Source organism: Symphalangus syndactylus, chromosome 17 (assembly GCF_028878055.3).
Source record: "Symphalangus syndactylus isolate Jambi chromosome 17, NHGRI_mSymSyn1-v2.1_pri, whole genome shotgun sequence".
NCBI lineage: Eukaryota > Metazoa > Chordata > Mammalia > Primates > Hylobatidae > Symphalangus > Symphalangus syndactylus.
In genome coordinates this window covers 17,101,815-17,117,556 of record NC_072439.2, presented here as the reverse complement: position 1 = coordinate 17,117,556, position 15,742 = coordinate 17,101,815, and the positions used below count along the sequence as shown (strand labels likewise).

Here is a 15,742-nt window from a genome sequence, read left to right as displayed (position 1 = left end):
TGTGCTTTTAACGTAAAATAGTCCTATAGGTTAATTAGTCCAGGTGCGGATGACTTCTGACCCACTACTGTCTTAACACACTGCAGAGCATACCATTTCAGGCAGCTACCGTTCAGGCATTTGGGGAATAGATGGAGATATCAAGGTGCTGTCGACCCACCCACTGGGATGTCACTGACATGTGGGAGGCAGCTCAGGGGAAAGGAGTGCGGGTTGAGAGGGGAGAATGAAGCTGACTCTCTCTATGACCTTGGGCAAGTTCCTTTCCCTCTTTAGGCCTTTATTTCTCCCGTGTTAAATGCAGAGGTTGGACAGGAGGGCCAGCCATATCCCTGCTGTCAGGGGACGAGGAGAGGAGACTGACATGTAAACAAACTGTTATAATCCTTGTCTTCTTTTTTTTTTTTTTTTCCTTTTTCTGGAGAACGGGGGTCTCGCTGTGTTGCCCAGGCAGGTCTCGAACTCCTGGGCTCAAGCTGTCCTCCCGCCTCTTGCCTCCCTGAGAGCTAGGATTACAGGCATGAGCCACCGCGCCCGGCCGGCAAACTTATAATCCTGAATGGTTAGGTTGGTGACAAAAGTCTGTGTCAGGGACTGGGAGATCCCAGAGAAAGAGCAAGTGGTATCACCTGGGGAGGACACCTGGATGAAATTTGTGTGATAGAGCCCACTATATCTGCTCTGAATCTTTTCAGCATTTTCAGCCAGGGCCTGGCCTCAGGGACAGCTCAGGAAATGTTTGTTGAGTTAGTGCTGGAATGAAGGCTCAGTTCCTGTCTTCAAGGGTTTCCCAGTCTTGCTGAAAGGAGGTCGTTTCCCCTCTGGGTTTCTTTTGATTATTGGATCGATGGTGGCTTGAGAGACCAGGGCCCAGGTTGTTCTGATTGCCCTGAGCTTCCAGATGGCACTCTGATCTTCTCTTGTACCGACTCTGCTTAAAAACAATCAAGACTTACCCCGTTGCCTTTAGGACAAAGTACAAATTCTTTAATAAATCACAGCCTTGCACGATCCGACTCTTTTCTTCAGACTAGACTAGGATTTCTCGAGCTCGGCACTATCAACATTTTGAATTGGATAATGCTTTGTTTGGGGGGCTGCCCCGTGCATTTTAGGATGTTTAGCAGCATCCCTGGCCTCTACACACTAGATGTCAGTAGCATCCACGCCCCTCCCCAGTTGTGACAACCATATATGTCTCCAGACATTGCCAAATATTCCAAGAGCAGGGGGGCAAAGTCAGCCCTGCGTGTGAACCACTGCGCTAAAGGAGATCCGCTGCTCTGAACCTGTTTTATTTCTAAACCTCTTGTATTGCCTCTCAGTCTCTTTCCTCATAGTCTATGCACAGGTCTCTCCCCTCTTTAGCTAGTTGATGTGTATTAGTCCTACAGATTTCATATGTCCCCTCCTGCAGAAAGCCCTCTTTGACTGGCTGTCCTGTCCCAGTCCTGCCCTACTGGGTTTCACTGTCTGGGGACTGGGAACCCCAGGAGGGCAGAGCCAGGACTGCCTTGATCACCACTGCTTCCTTAGCACCACTCAGCTCAGGGCCAGGCACAGAGGAGGTACTCAGTGTTTGTGGAATGAGTGGATCTTGAAACAGAGGCTGGGCTGAGGTGGAATTCCCTGATGCCCATAGTGGATCCAGGTAATCAGTGAAGACATGCCGCAAAACCTAACTTCCTCCTGCTCTTGCCTAGCCCTGGTGGTCTCAGCTACTTCTTGGACCCTTAGCAGATGTTGCTGGGGATTGTGTGTGTGTGGACGTGCAGATCCAAGAGCAGGAACTGTGTCTTAGTCACTGATGTGTCCACAGCCACTGCCACCCTTCTCCCATGCCCAGGGCCTAGTGCACAGTGGGCAGACCCTCGGCCCAGTCTGCTGCTTTAGCCAGCCTGCTCCTATAGCCAGGAACTCAGACACAGAACCTACAGCTTTGCCATTCATTCCTTCAGTGAATGTGAATTGAGTCTAGTACATGTTAGGCCTTGTGCTGATGCTGGAGATACAGCTGTGAACAAAATAGGTGCTGCCCTCTTGAAGGCCCTTACCCTTATGTTCTAGTTGGAGCTGAATTTATAGGGGAAGCACAGACAGGGACACACAGTGAACGAGATAAGAAAAACAGCAGTTCAGATGGCTCTGCGTACCATGGACAGAAATAAAGCTGGGATGGGGATAGGAAGTGAGGGGTGGCTAGAAGAGTTGCAATTAAATAGGGTAGTCTAGGAAGACCTCTCTGAGGAGGTGACGCTTGAACAAGACCTGAGGGAAGTGAGAGAGGGAGTCCCAAAGATACATGAGGGAGAAGCTTTTCAGGCAAAGGAACAGCCAGTGCGAAGGCCCTGAAGTGGGAGGTGCCTGGTGTGATGAAGGAAGGGCGAGGAGGCTGGAGCGGGTGAGGGGAGAGGGGTGGCTGGGGACAGATGCAGATTATGCCAAGCTTTGGAGGCCATAGGGAGGACTTGGCCTTTACTCTGAGGGAAATAGGAGCTGAAAAGAGTGACTCTTTTTTTTTTTTCTTTTTTTCTGAAACGGAGTCTCGCTTTCTCACCACAATCTTGGCTCACTGCAACCTCCGTCTCCTGGGTTCAGGCAATTCTCCTACCTCAGCCTCTCAAGTAGCTGGGATTACAAGCACCTGCCACCACATCCAGCTAATTTTTGTATTTTTAGTAGAGACAGGGTTTCACCAGGTTGGCCAGGGTGGTCTTGAACTCCTGACCTCAGGCGATCTGCCCACCTCGGCCTCCCAAAGTGCTGGGATTTCAGGCGTGAGCCACCACGCCCAGCCTTGTAGTATAATTTAGATGGTATAACGTTCACCTGTTGTCAGGATAGAGTTCATTGGCTCCTGGTCCATATGCAGTTGTGTGGTGCAGCCATCACCACAGTCTGGTCTGAGAAAGCTTCTGTCCCCTCAAAAAGTTTCCTTTTGCAGTCTCCACTGCTCCCAGCCCTAGGCAGCCACAGAGGTGCTATCTCTGTAATTTTCTAAAAATTTCTTAAACAAGGATCTAAACAACATCCAGTCTTTTGTGTCCAGCTTCTTTCATTGGGCATAATGGGTTTGAGGTTCATATTGTTACGTAGATCTGCAGTTGTTCCTTTTTATTTTATTTTTTACAACCTAGGATCAGGGAAATTTGGCCTTTGGGGAAATCCTAAAGTACATGGTCTCAGTTGTTCCTTTTCACTGCTGAGTAGTAGTCCGCAGACTTGACACAGTTTATTCTTTCAGTCCTTGAAGGATATCTGGGTTGTTTGTAGTTTTTGTCTATTGCCAATAATGCTGCTATGAACATTCATGTACAAGCTTTTCTGTGGGCGTATTTTGTTTTTGTTTTTTTTTTTTTCTAAGTAAGAGAGACAGGGTCTCCCTGTGTTGCCCAGACTGGTCTCGAACTCCTGGGCTCAAGGGATCCTCCTGCCTTGGCCTTCCAAAGTGCTAGGATTATAGGCATTAGCCACCACACCCGGCCACTGTTTGTTTTTGAGACAGAGTCATGCTCTGTCGCCTAGGCTGGAGTACAGTGGTGTGATCTTGGTTTGCTGTAGCCTCATTCTCCAAGGCTCAATTGATCCTCCCATCTCAGTCTCCTGAGTAGCTGGGACCACAGGCATGCACCACCACACTTGGCTAATTTTTGTATTTTTTATAGAGATGGGATCTTGCTGTGTTGCCCAGGCTGGTCTTGAACTCCTGGGCTCAAGCAGTCTTCCTGCCTTGGCCTCCTGAAGTTCTGGGATTATAGGCCACTGCGCCCAGTCTGGCTGCATGAGCCACTGCGCCCAGTCTGGCTGCATGTTTTCTGCCTCCTGGGTAGCCATTCAGGATGAGTTTGCTGGATTGTGTAGTAGGTGCACATATGACTTGTTCAATAACTGCCGTATTTTCCGAAGTAGCTGTACTTTTACTTTCCCCCCTAGCAGTGTATGAGGGTTCCTGTTTTTCCACATCCCTGCTAGCACTTGTGATTGTCTGTCTTTCTGCTGATAGCCATCCTAATAGGTGTGAAGTGACATCTCATTGTGGTTTTAACTTGCCTTTCCGTGGGAAGGTTCCCAGCCAGATTGCCCATCACTAACGGGTAAGAGACGAGACCTGGGAGTCAGCCAGATGTAGCTTCAAATCCTGGCCTGGCATCAAGTGTCCTTTCTTGACCCCGAATCAGCTCAGACCCATTGAAACCCATACTGGGGCCCACAAATTTACCAACAGATAGGCTAGCCTTGAAGAGGGGGCCTTGTGCCTGTCTGATTTTGCTTCCCCAGCCGACCCCCGCCCCATAGATCTCCTCATCAGAATGTGGCTTCCTCTGTCTCAGCCCAAGGGTCTCACCCAGATGACCCAGACGTCAAAGGGAGCTCCTCAGGGAGGCCTTTGACCACCCACTCCAAAGTGGATCCCTGTTCCCAACTCAGTTGCTGTCACTTCCTCCTGCTTGTTTTCCTTGTTTTAATTATCCTGTTTACCATTCTAGTATGTTTCCTTCTAGATCCCCAGCTCTGGGCAAGCAGGGCCCAAATTTCTGTCTCAAATGTTCCAGTATTTTCACAACCTGGTCTACAGGTTAGAGAGGTGAAGTGATGTGCCCAAGGTGTCACAGCCAAGAACGGTGGGACCAGGACTATAGCTGAGGTCCGTTTGACCCTGGAGCCCCTCCAATGGTGTCCTATGCTTTGGGAGATTACAGGAAAGAGCTCTTGCTGATGAAAGGGACAGGAGGTGACAAGTGACACATTTAACAAATGTAGCCCCTCTAACCATGCTCCTGGGACATTTGCTATCTGATGGGCAAGGTGAATGGAGAAAACATTGCAGAGGAGCGGACTAGGGGCCGTGGAGGGGAGGGCCAGACACTGGAGCCTCAGAGGGAAGTGTTTTTTGGGCGACCTGAGCGTCCAGGGCGAGCCCTTCAGGCAGCAGTGGCTACACAGGTGTTTATCACACCCCTGCTCTGTGCCACTGGTGCTCTTGAGCTAACCGTGACCGTGACAGCCCTGGTCCTGCCTCTTGAAGGCTGATAGCTGAGGGGACAGCTGGGAGGAGGGGTGAATGAGAACAGGACTGGGGAGCTAGCAGGGTGCATGAAGGGTGAGCAGAACATCCCCTTCCAAACCCGGCGTTTAGAGAGTCTCTGACTGTGACCTTCTGTGTCTGAGTGAAGAGCCCTCCTCTGGGAAGCCGTGCCTGGCTCCCTTGCCTGCCCCCCTTCCCTTCTGTCATTCTGCTTCTGTGGTCCTTCCTGAGTGACCAGACATGTGGCTTCACCTCTCTGAGCCTCCCTTTGCTCAGCAGCCGGATGGAGCTGGTCATAGTTTTGGCCTCAGGATTAGTGTGCTGTGTGCCGTCACAGACATGTCTTGTGACCGTGGCTTATGGTAGCGGCTGATAGTCTGGTTGTGTTTTTCTGTGTCTGTCTCACCTGCTGGACCAGGGGCCCTTGGAGGGCAGGGTTGGGCACAGAGGGGGCCTCAGGAATGGTTTGCCCAGGGAAGGTTCTTTCAGCTAAGCCCCAGCCTTGAAGAATCTGGCACCTGCCATAAGACTCCTGTTGTTGTCCCCAGTAGCCACCTCCTTGCATCCTGGCTCCAGCCCCAGGGAACAGTGGACAGTCATCAGAATCAGACTGTGCCTCTAATCTTCTGTTTCTGCACCTGCTGCTTCTCTCACTTCCTCCTTTGTGCCACCAACTTGCTGTGTTTTAGGTCTCAGCTCCAGTGCCCCCTTCTCCAGGAAGTTGCCCCGACCCCTAGGCTGGACCAGGTGCCTCTCGGGGCTCCTGCCTTCCAGCCCCGTTCTGGACAGTCACTGTCTAGAGATGAATCTGTCTCCCCCACCAGGCTGTTGAACCCCAGGAGGACAGCAAAAGACTCTTTAGGTCACCACTGTCTCTAGGTCACAGAGGTGCTCTGTGAGTGTTTTCCTCCTAAAAGAAGAGGACTGCACCTTCCCAGGTGTTCTCACTGATTCATTCTCCACTTATTGATAAGCACCCACTCTTTGCCCAGCCTGTGACTGGCCTTCGTGCGTGATGGTGTCTAAGACAGCCCCCGTGTCTATTCTCCCTCCTTACCCTGGCCTCTGTCCCCCACAGGTGACCAGCAATGGCAGCATCGGGAGGGACCCACCAGCGGAGACCCAGCCTCAGAACCCACCGGCCCAGCCGGCACCCAATGCCTGGCAGGTCATCAAAGGTGTGCTGTTTAGGTGAGCAGACGGGACTTGGGTTTGTTCACCGAAAACATTCAAATAAAAATAAGGAAGAAAGAAAAAATCAGCTGATCAGCTGAGGATGGTGATCATTACTATATGGTAGAGATGCTTTTTTTTTTTTTTTTTGTATGATGGAATGTTTTCTAAACCTTTTTTTTACTCTGGTAAAACACACTGAAGTAGGGAGTCTCCCTGAACCTGTTCTGGTTTGGGGGTGCTACCTGATTTGTAAAAAAATAAAAACACAAAAAATACTGAAGTAGTTTGCTAGGGCCCTTATAACAAGTAATATAGACGGAGTAGCTTAAACAACTAAAATATGGAAATTCATTGTCTTACAATTCTGAAGACTGGAAGTCCAGGATCCAGCTGTGGGCAGGGGCAGTTTCTTCTGTGGCTTCTCTCCTGGGCTTGCAGAAGGCCGTCTTCTCCCTGTGTCTTCATGTGGTCTTTCCTCTGTGTGTGTCTGTGTCCTAAGCTCCTCTTACGGGGACACTAGTCATACTGGCTTAGTACCCACCATAATGACCTCACTGAACCTTACTTTTTTACAAACCCTATCTGGGCCGGGCACAATGACTCACCCTCATAATCCCAGCATTTTGGGAGGCCAGGTTGGAAGGATCACTTGAGCCCAGGAGTTTGAGACCAGCCTGGGCAACATAGTAAGACCCTGTCTCTACTAAAAATAAAAAAATCTGGTTGGGCACAGTGGCTCACGCCTGTAATTCCAGCACTTTGGGAGGCCGAGGCAGGTGGATCACGAGGTCAAGAGATCAAGACCATCCTGGCCAACATAGTGACACCCCATCTTTACTAAAAATACAAAAATTCCGGAGGCTGAGGCAGGAGAATGGCGTGAACCCGGGAGGCGGAGCTTGCAGTGAGCTGAGATCGCGCCACTGCACTCCAGCCTGGGCAACAGAGAAAGACTCCATCTCAAAAAAAATAAAAAATCAAAAAAAAATACAAAAATTAGCTGAGTGTGGTGGCACGTGCCTGTAGTCCCAGCTACTCAGGAGGCTGAGGGCAGGAGAATCGTTTGAACCTGGGAGGCAGAGGTTGTGGTGAGCTGAGATTGTGCCACTGCATTCCAGTCTGGGGACAGAGTGAGACTCCATCTCAAAAAAAAAAAAAAAAAAAAAAAAAAAAAGCCAGGTATGGTGACACGTACCTATAGTCTCAGCTACTCAAGAGGCTGAGGTAGGAGGATCACTTGAGCCTTGGAAATTTTTTTTATTTTTATTTTATTTTTATTTTTTTGAGACAGTCTCCCTCTGTCGCCCAGGCTGGAGTGCAGTAGCGCAATCTCGGCTCACTGCAGTCTCTGCCTCCTGGGTTCAAGTGATTCTTCTGCCTCAGCCACCTGAGTAGCTGGGACTACGGGCACCCGCCACCACACCTGGCTAATTTTTGTATTTTTAGTAGAGATGGGGTTTTGCTGTGTTGGCCAGGCTGGTCTTGAACTCCTGACCTCAGGTGATCCGCCTCAGCGTCCTAAAGTCCTGGGATTACAGGCGTGAGCCACCACACTTGGCCCATTTTAACTATTTTTAAATATGTTGTCCTGTGGCATTAAGTACATCTCCACTGTTGTGCCCCCATCACCATTATCCATCCCAAGAATTTCCTCTTCCCAAACTGAAATTCCACACCCATCAGACACCAGCTCCCCATTTCTTCCTCCTTGCAACACCTGGCAGCCACTTTTCTATTTCCTGTCTCTCTTTCACTACTCTAGTTAGCTCCTGTATGTGGAATCAGATAGCATTTGTCCTTCTGTGACTGCCTGGTGGTGACCCTTTTACCTGTGGGTTCACATGCTATTCCTGGGCAGTGGGACCCCAGGGCCTGTTTTTTCAAAGCCCAGCTTCTGTTTGAGGCCCTGGGGAGATGCTGGGTGGTAGCGGGGGAATTGTGCTTGGCACTGTGTTCTATCCTTCCTGCCTAGACCTGGTGACAGTCACCTTCTTTGCTCTGAGCCTTTGTTTACTCCTCTGCAAAATAGATACTCCTTTTATTATTTTTTTCTTTTTGGAGATGTATTTTAGCAAAATAAGAGACCACACCATGCAATTAGGCAATCAGCTCCCCTACTTATGAGATAGAAGGAATTGCACAGCAGAGATGTTTAAAACAATCATGCCGCCAGGTGTGGTGGCTCACGCCTGTAATGCCAGCACTTTGGGAGACTGAGGCAGGTGGATCATGAGGTCAAGAGATCGAGACCATGCTGGCCAACATGGTGAAACCCCCATCTCTCCTAAAACTACAAAAATTAGCTGGGTGTGGTGGCACACACCTGTAGTCCCAGCTACTCGGGAGGCTGAGGCAGGAGAATCGCTTGAACCTGGGAGGTGGAGGTTGCAGTGAGCCAAGATCGTGCCACTGCACTCAAGCCTGGTGACAGAGCGAGACTCAGTCTCAAAAAAAAAAAAGAAAAAATAAAAATAAAACAATCATGGCTGGGTGCGGTGGCTCACGCCTGTAATCCCAGCACTTAGGGAGGCCAAGGCGGGTGGATCACGAGGTCAGGAGATCAAGACCATCCTGGCTAACACAGTGAAACCCCGTCTCTACTGAAAATACAAAAAAATTAGCCAGGTGTGGTGGCGGGCACCTGTAGTCCCAGCTACTTGGGAGGCTGAGGCAAGAGAATGACGTGAACCCAGGAGGCAGAGCTTACAGTGAGCCCAGGTCGTACCACTGCACTCCAGTCTGGGCAACAGAGCGAGACTCCGTCTCAAAAAATAAAAATAAAAATCATTCCCTTAGCTAGAATGTCTTCACATGGCCATGGCCAGCGGCACGGGAGGCTGGGAAATGTGGTCTTTAATCTGGGAAATTGAGCACCCTGCTGGAAAGCAGGGCTCCTATTACTGAGGATGAAGAGGAGAGTGGTTATGGGGGGCAGCTACTTATCTCTTCCATAAAATCTTATTACTGGTTTCCCTTAACTTATAAATAATGAGTGTTTGTTTTACAAAATTAAGTAGTTCAAGCAATACAGAAAAGTGAAAAGAAAAAGCTAATGAAAAAGTGTAATGTGGGCCAGGCGCGGTGGCCCACGCCTGTAATCCCAGCACTTTGGGAGGCCGAGGCGGGTGGATCATGAGATTAGGAGATCAAGACCATCCTGGCTAACACGGTAAAACCCCGTCTCTACTAAAAATATAAAAAATTAGCCGGGCGTGGTGGCAGGCACCTATAGTCCCAGCTACTCCGGAGGCTGAGGCAGGAGAATGGCATGAACCCGGGAGGTGCAGCTTGCAGTGAGCCGAGATCGCCGCCACTGCACTCCAGCCTGGGTGACAGAGTGAGACACCGACTCAAAAAAAAAAAAAAAGAAAAGAAAAAGTGTAATGTATTGGTGGCCATCCCATAAGCACACACTTTTGTAATTGGCCCTAAATGGGATTATATATAGATGCTCACAGATAGAGTTATTTAAAATAGAGAAAAGTTAGGAGGCGGGGGCCAGGTGGTGTCAGCGTGTAAGAGCACAGCCCTGCTGACATCTCAGCCCTGCCACCTCTGAGCTCTGTGGCCTGGTCAGGTGATCACCCTTCTTGAGCCTCATTTTCCACTTCACAGACAGGAATCTTGACAATTAGCTCAGGGTGCATCAAAAGGATTCCAAGAGAATTCATGTCAACTGAGGGGTGCAGGACCTGGCACACACTCAGACGATGTTGGCCATGATTCCTTTTGTTGTTCAACATGAAAAAAAAAAAAAAAAAGCCTGAGCAACACAGACCCCCATCTCTCTCTCTCTCTCCCTCTTTTTTTTTTTTTTGGGAGACGGAATCTTGCTCTGTCACCCAGGCTGGAGTGCAGTGGCGCGATCTTGGCCCACTGCAAGCTCTACCTCTAGGGTTCACGCCATTCTCCTGCCTCAGCCTCCCGAGTAGCTGGGACTACAGGCATGCGCCACCACGCCTGGCTAATTTTTTGTAGAGACGGGGTTTCACCATGTTAGCCAGGATGGTCTCGATCTCCTGACCTCGTGATCCACCCACCTCAGGCTCCCAAAGTGCTGGGATTACAGGCGTGAGCCACCGCGCCCATCCCGACCCCATCTCTTTAAAAAACTAAAAAATTAGCTGGGTGTGATGGCGCACACCTGTAGTCTCAGCTATTAGGGAGGCCGAAGAAGGAGGATCGCTTGAGCCCAGGAGGTCAAGGCTGCAATGGGCCATGATCATACTACTGCACTCCAGCCTGGGCAACAGAGTGAGACTGTGTCTCAAACAAACAAAAACCTTAGGAAATACATAGTGAAACAGCCAAAAAAAAAAAAAAGCTCATGAGGCCGGCTTACACCTCAGTGGCTTACGCCTGTAATCCCAGCACTTTGGGAGGCCAAGGTGGGTGGATCACCTGAGGTTGGGAGTTCCAGACCAGCCTGACCAACATGGAGAAACCCCATCTCTGCTAAAAATACAAAATTAGCCGGGCGTGGTGGCTCATGCCTGTAATCCCAGCTACTCAGGAGGCTGAGGCAGGAGAATCGCTTGAACCCGGGAGGCGGAGGTTGCAGTGAGCCGAGATTATGCCATTGTACTCCAGCCTGGGCAACAAGAGTGAAACTCTGTCTCAGAAAAAAAAAAAAAACAAACAAACTCATGATCCCTGATGTAGTCACTGATCACATTCTAGACTAGAGCAGAACCGCCTGCCTGGTGTCCTCCAAGAGTGTCACACAGGACACTGAGAAACTGCAGGAAAGAAACCTCCCCACTCTGTTAAGTTGCAAAACTGACGTGTGCCTCAAAAATTCCTGCCATGTGCCCTACGCTTCTCAGTCATGCGCCCCTGTCCCTTATCATCTCCACTTCGCCTCCCCTCCCCATGGCCACATAAAGACTTCAGATTTTCTTACATATCACCTTCTTTTTTTTCATGCTGCAAGCAGCTCTGCATGAAAATTATTTTTATCTTTTCCTTCATTTTTACATAAGAGGTAGCCTGTTTTACATACTGTTCTGCTCCCTGATTTTTTTCATTAACTATATCTTCGAAATCTTTCCACGTCAGTGCATAGGGAGCTTCCTTCAGAGAGACATTTTTAATGTAAGTCACACTGTAGGCTAATTTCCTTTCTTAGAACTAGGCAGCATCAAACATCAGTTCAGGTGGGTGCTCGGAGACCATCTTGGCTGCAGCTCTTAAAATGGGATCCAGGGTTTGTTTTCAGGGGCCCATGAACTCCTTGTAGCTTGAAGCTGATTATGTGGGAATAGCCTTTCTAGATAGCGGGTGGTGTCTGTTTTTTTGAGCACATGTGGTTACCTGGAGTGGGAGGTGGAGCAGGAACTGGGTATATAAAGGAATGGGGTGGGAGGGAGAGTTTTGATTATTTGTCTTTTCATATATATTTAAAAATGTTCTGAACCTGTGAATGTAGAATACCTATTTGGGTGGGAGAAAGGATTTAATGTCTGTTTTCTTTGCTTACTCAAGTACATCAGGAAGCATTAGAAAGGTCCAGTCTCCTGCAGGCCTGGGTCCATGGATCAGGGGCTGTGGCCATGAGCCCTCTGAGAGGGTCCACAGAACTGTGGGCGTGTGGATACACACAGATGTTCTTCAGGGGACTGGGGATCTGGAATCCAAAAAGGCCTGGCCTTGTTTTATACATGGGGACCTAGAAGCCTAGAGGGGTTAGGATCCCCACAAGCCACACACTAAGCCAGGGGCAGAGCTGCCTGGGGGCCTCACTGCTTCTACACTCTCCCCTGGTGTGTTTACTAAAATGAGAGCCTCTGCTGGAGGCATCAGTATCCCCAGAGATTGCCAGGTCCAGACTTTCCCCAGCCGTGCATATCAGGGACTTCGTGGGGAGGTAGCAGATGGCTCAGCTGGACCGTGGCCCCTGAGACCCTGGACCCCAGGGCCTTGTGGCTTCTACAGGCAGAGGCAAGTTCCTGTGCCTGATCCTGCCCCTGATCAGGGCTCAGCAGGGAGGCACCCCACCCACACTAGAATTCACTCATAGTGTTTTTCTGCTCCAGAGTTTTTTGTATGCCTTTTTCCTATGATTAAAATAACAGTAATAGCTAACACTTCTCAATCACTTATTGGGTATGCACCAGGCTCCATTCTGAGGTACGTGTGTGTGTGTCAGATACATATACACACCATAAAAACATATATATATAATGCATTTAATGCCTATAAACTACCCTATGAGAGTAGGCACTGTTATTATCCCCATTTCAACCATTGAAGTTGACCACTGAGGTCACAGTAAGTAGCAGACCTGGACTTCAGATGAAGATATTGTAGTTTAGACGCTGGGTTCGTAACCTCTTCTGTTATGTGGTTATCATAAGTAATTAATAAGTACTTGAATCATTTAATCACATGGCTGCATGCAGCTGAGAAACCTCCATTAACACAGTACAGGTTCATTTCTCTCTGATATACCAGTCTGGATGGAGGCAGACTAGGATTCTGCAGTCTTCAGTGACCCAGACTCCTTCTTACTGTTTGTTCTACCATTGCTAGGTTTTTCCCTTTATCCTCATAGCCCAAGACAGCTGCTGAAGATCCAGCCATCACATCCACACTCCAGGCAACAGGAGAGAAGAATAAATCAAGAAGGAATATTTCTTCTCTTTAAGGACACTTTTTTTTTTTTTTTTTTTTTGAGATGCAGTCTTACTCTGTTACCCAGACTGGAGTCCAATGGCATGATCTCGGCTCACTGCAACCTCCGCCTCCCAAGTTCAAGTGCTTCTTTTGCCTCTGCCTCCCAAGTAGCTGGGATTACAGGTGCCCGCCACCACGCCCGGCTAATTTTTGTATCTTTAGTAGAGATGGGGTTTCACCACGTTGGCCAGGCTGGTCTCAAACTCCTGACCTCAAGTGTTGGCTTCCCAAAGTGCTGGAATTACAGGTGTAAGCCACCACGCCCAGCCTTGTTTTGGTTTTAGTATCTGTTGTTGCTGCTGATTCTCACTCATAATGTCGTTTCCTTTTGTGTCTGGCTTATTTCTGTCTTTGTTCTAGTCATTATACTTGAAAAGTTATTTATAGGAATTTCAGGGCTAGGATGAGCATATTTTTTTCTACAGAGAGGATTGCCTTTGCTTCTGCCTGGGGACATTACCAAGTCCTAGGTTTCCTTGCACCAGGTTCAGGGCTTGAGCTGCCCTGCGTGACTTCTTATCCCACAAGTGGCCTTCCATACTTGGCCCTGCATACCTGGTGTGCAACTCCTGGGAAGGGGTAGGCCACCCAGTTCCCTCCTCCTTAGGGGTGGAGACTTGTGCCTTGCCGGGTCTTAGTTTCCTGTAGGGTAGGTCTCTGATTACCTCATATGTTGTATGTGCCCTGGGCTAGCATTTCTTTCTTTTTTTTTTTTTTTTTTTTTTTGAGACAGGATCTTGCTCTGTCGCCCAGGCTGGAGTGCAGTGGCACAATCATTGTTCACTGCAGCCTCCGCCTCCTGGGCTCAGCCTCCTGAGAAGCTGGGACTATAGGCATAGTGTGTGCTGCCATGCCTGGCTAATTTTTGTATTTTTTATAGAAACAGTGTGTTGCCCAGGCTGGTCTCAAACTCTTGGGCTCAAGCAATCCAGCTACCTCAGCCTCCCACCGTGCTGGGGTTACAGGTGTGAGCCACCGCGCCCAGCCTAGGCCAGCATTTTTGTCACCCACCAAAACACCTAGCAGATGTCCTCAGACACATGAAGAAGCTTATAGGCCTCCTTTACTTATTTTTTATTTTATTTTATTTTTTTTTTTTGAGACGGAGTCTCGCTCTGTCGCCCAGGCTGGAGTGCAGTGGTGCAATCTCGGCTCACTGCAAGCTCCGCCTCCCAGGTTTACGCCATTCTCCTGCCTCAGCCTCTCCGAGTAGCTGGGACTACAGGCGCCCGCCACCATGCCCGGCTAATTTTTTTTTGTATTTTTAGTAGAGACAGGGTTTCACCGTGGTCTCGATCTCCTGACCTTGTGATCTGCCCGCCTCGGCCTCCCAAAGTGCTGAGATTACAAGCGTGAGCCACCGCGCCCAGCCTTATTCTTTTTTTTTTTTTTTTCCCTAGACCTGCAAATCCAAGGTCCTTTACTTTTTTTTTTTTTTTTTTGAGATGGACTTTTTGCTCTTGTTGCCCAGGCTGGAGTGCAATGGCACGATCTCGGTTCACTGCAGCCTCCTTCTCCTGGGTTCAAGCGATTCTCCTGCCACAACCTCCCGAAGAGCTGGGATTACAGGCACCTGCCACCACTCCTGGCTAATTTTTGTATTTTTAGTAGAGATGGGGTTTCACCACATTGGCCAGGCTGGTCTCGAACTCCTGACCTCAGGTGATCCACCCACCTCAGCCTCCCAAAGTGCTGGGATTACAGGCGTGAGCCACCACACCCGGCCGATCCTTTACTACTTTAGGATTTCCACTTTCCCTTCAGTTTTTGCCTGAACGTTTGGTAACCTACAGTCATGTCCATTCTTCAGAGCTGTCTATTTATATATATATTCATATGTAACCTTCATAAAAATTATATGCATGAGAACAAATATGAGAATATGAGAGCAGCATATATTCTCATTCTATTAATATGTATAATTACAAATAGAAAATATATTGATATTTTCTTTTTTTTTTTTTTTTGAGACGGAGTCTCACTCTGTCGCCCAGGCTGGAGTGCAGTGGTGTGATCTTGGCTCACTGCAAGCTCCGCCTCCCGGGTTCATGCCATTCTTCTGCCTCAGCCTCCTGAGTAGCTGGGACTACAGGCGCCCGCCACCACGCCTGGCTAATTTTTTGTATTTTTAGTAGAGACGGGTTTTCACTGTGTTAGCCAGGATGGTCTCAATCTCCTGACCTTGTGATCCTCCCGCCTCAGCCTCCCAAAGTGCTGGGATTATAGGTGTGAGCCACCGTGCCCAGCCAATATTTTCTTAGTGTATTAATTTTATCAAGCTTTTCTAGTTTTTTCCAATAAGAGGGTTGGTCTGAATAATTTAGCCCACTGTTTTTTTTTTTGTTTTTTTTTTTTTTTTTTGAGACGGAGTCTCACTCTGTCGTCCAGGCTGTAGTGCAGTGGCACGATCTCGGCTCACTGCAAGCTCTGCCTCCCGGGTTCACACCATTCTCCTGCCTCAGCCTCCCAAGTAGCTGGGACTATAGGTGCCCACCACCACGCCCGGCTAATTTTTTTTTATTTTTAGTAGAGACGGGGTTTCACCGTGTTAGCCAGGATGGTCTCGATCTCCTGACCTCATGATCCACCCGCCTCGGCCTCCCAAAGTGCTGGGATTACAGGCGTGAGCCACCGCGCCTGGCCTAGCCCACTGTTAACTAAAATTGGAACTAACCTATCACTTACTATCTGCTTCTCCAAAAATTCTGCTGAAGTTCAGAAATGTTGCTCTTTCTAAGCTTCTGTGCCTTCAGATCTTTTCCTTTTCTTTTTTAAAAAATTTAATTAATTAATTGATTACTTTTTTTGAGACAAGCTTTCTATCTCCCAGGCTGGAGTGCAGTGGCGCAATCACGTCTCACTGCA

The 15,742-nt window shown here is 48.8% G+C and overlaps 1 protein-coding gene across 4 annotated transcripts in view; it reads left to right on the top strand.

Annotated features, from left to right (window-relative positions):
• Positions 1-15,742, top strand: part of CLPTM1 (CLPTM1 regulator of GABA type A receptor forward trafficking) — a 39,889-nt gene that overhangs the window by 2,189 nt on the left and 21,958 nt on the right. For all 4 annotated transcript variants that reach the window (XM_063620749.1, XM_055249480.2, XM_055249482.2 and 1 more), the window contains exon 2: positions 6,105-6,217. In XM_063620749.1, the coding sequence (XP_063476819.1) occupies positions 6,105-6,217 (113 nt within the window). The remainder of the gene's footprint in view (positions 1-6,104; positions 6,218-15,742) is intronic.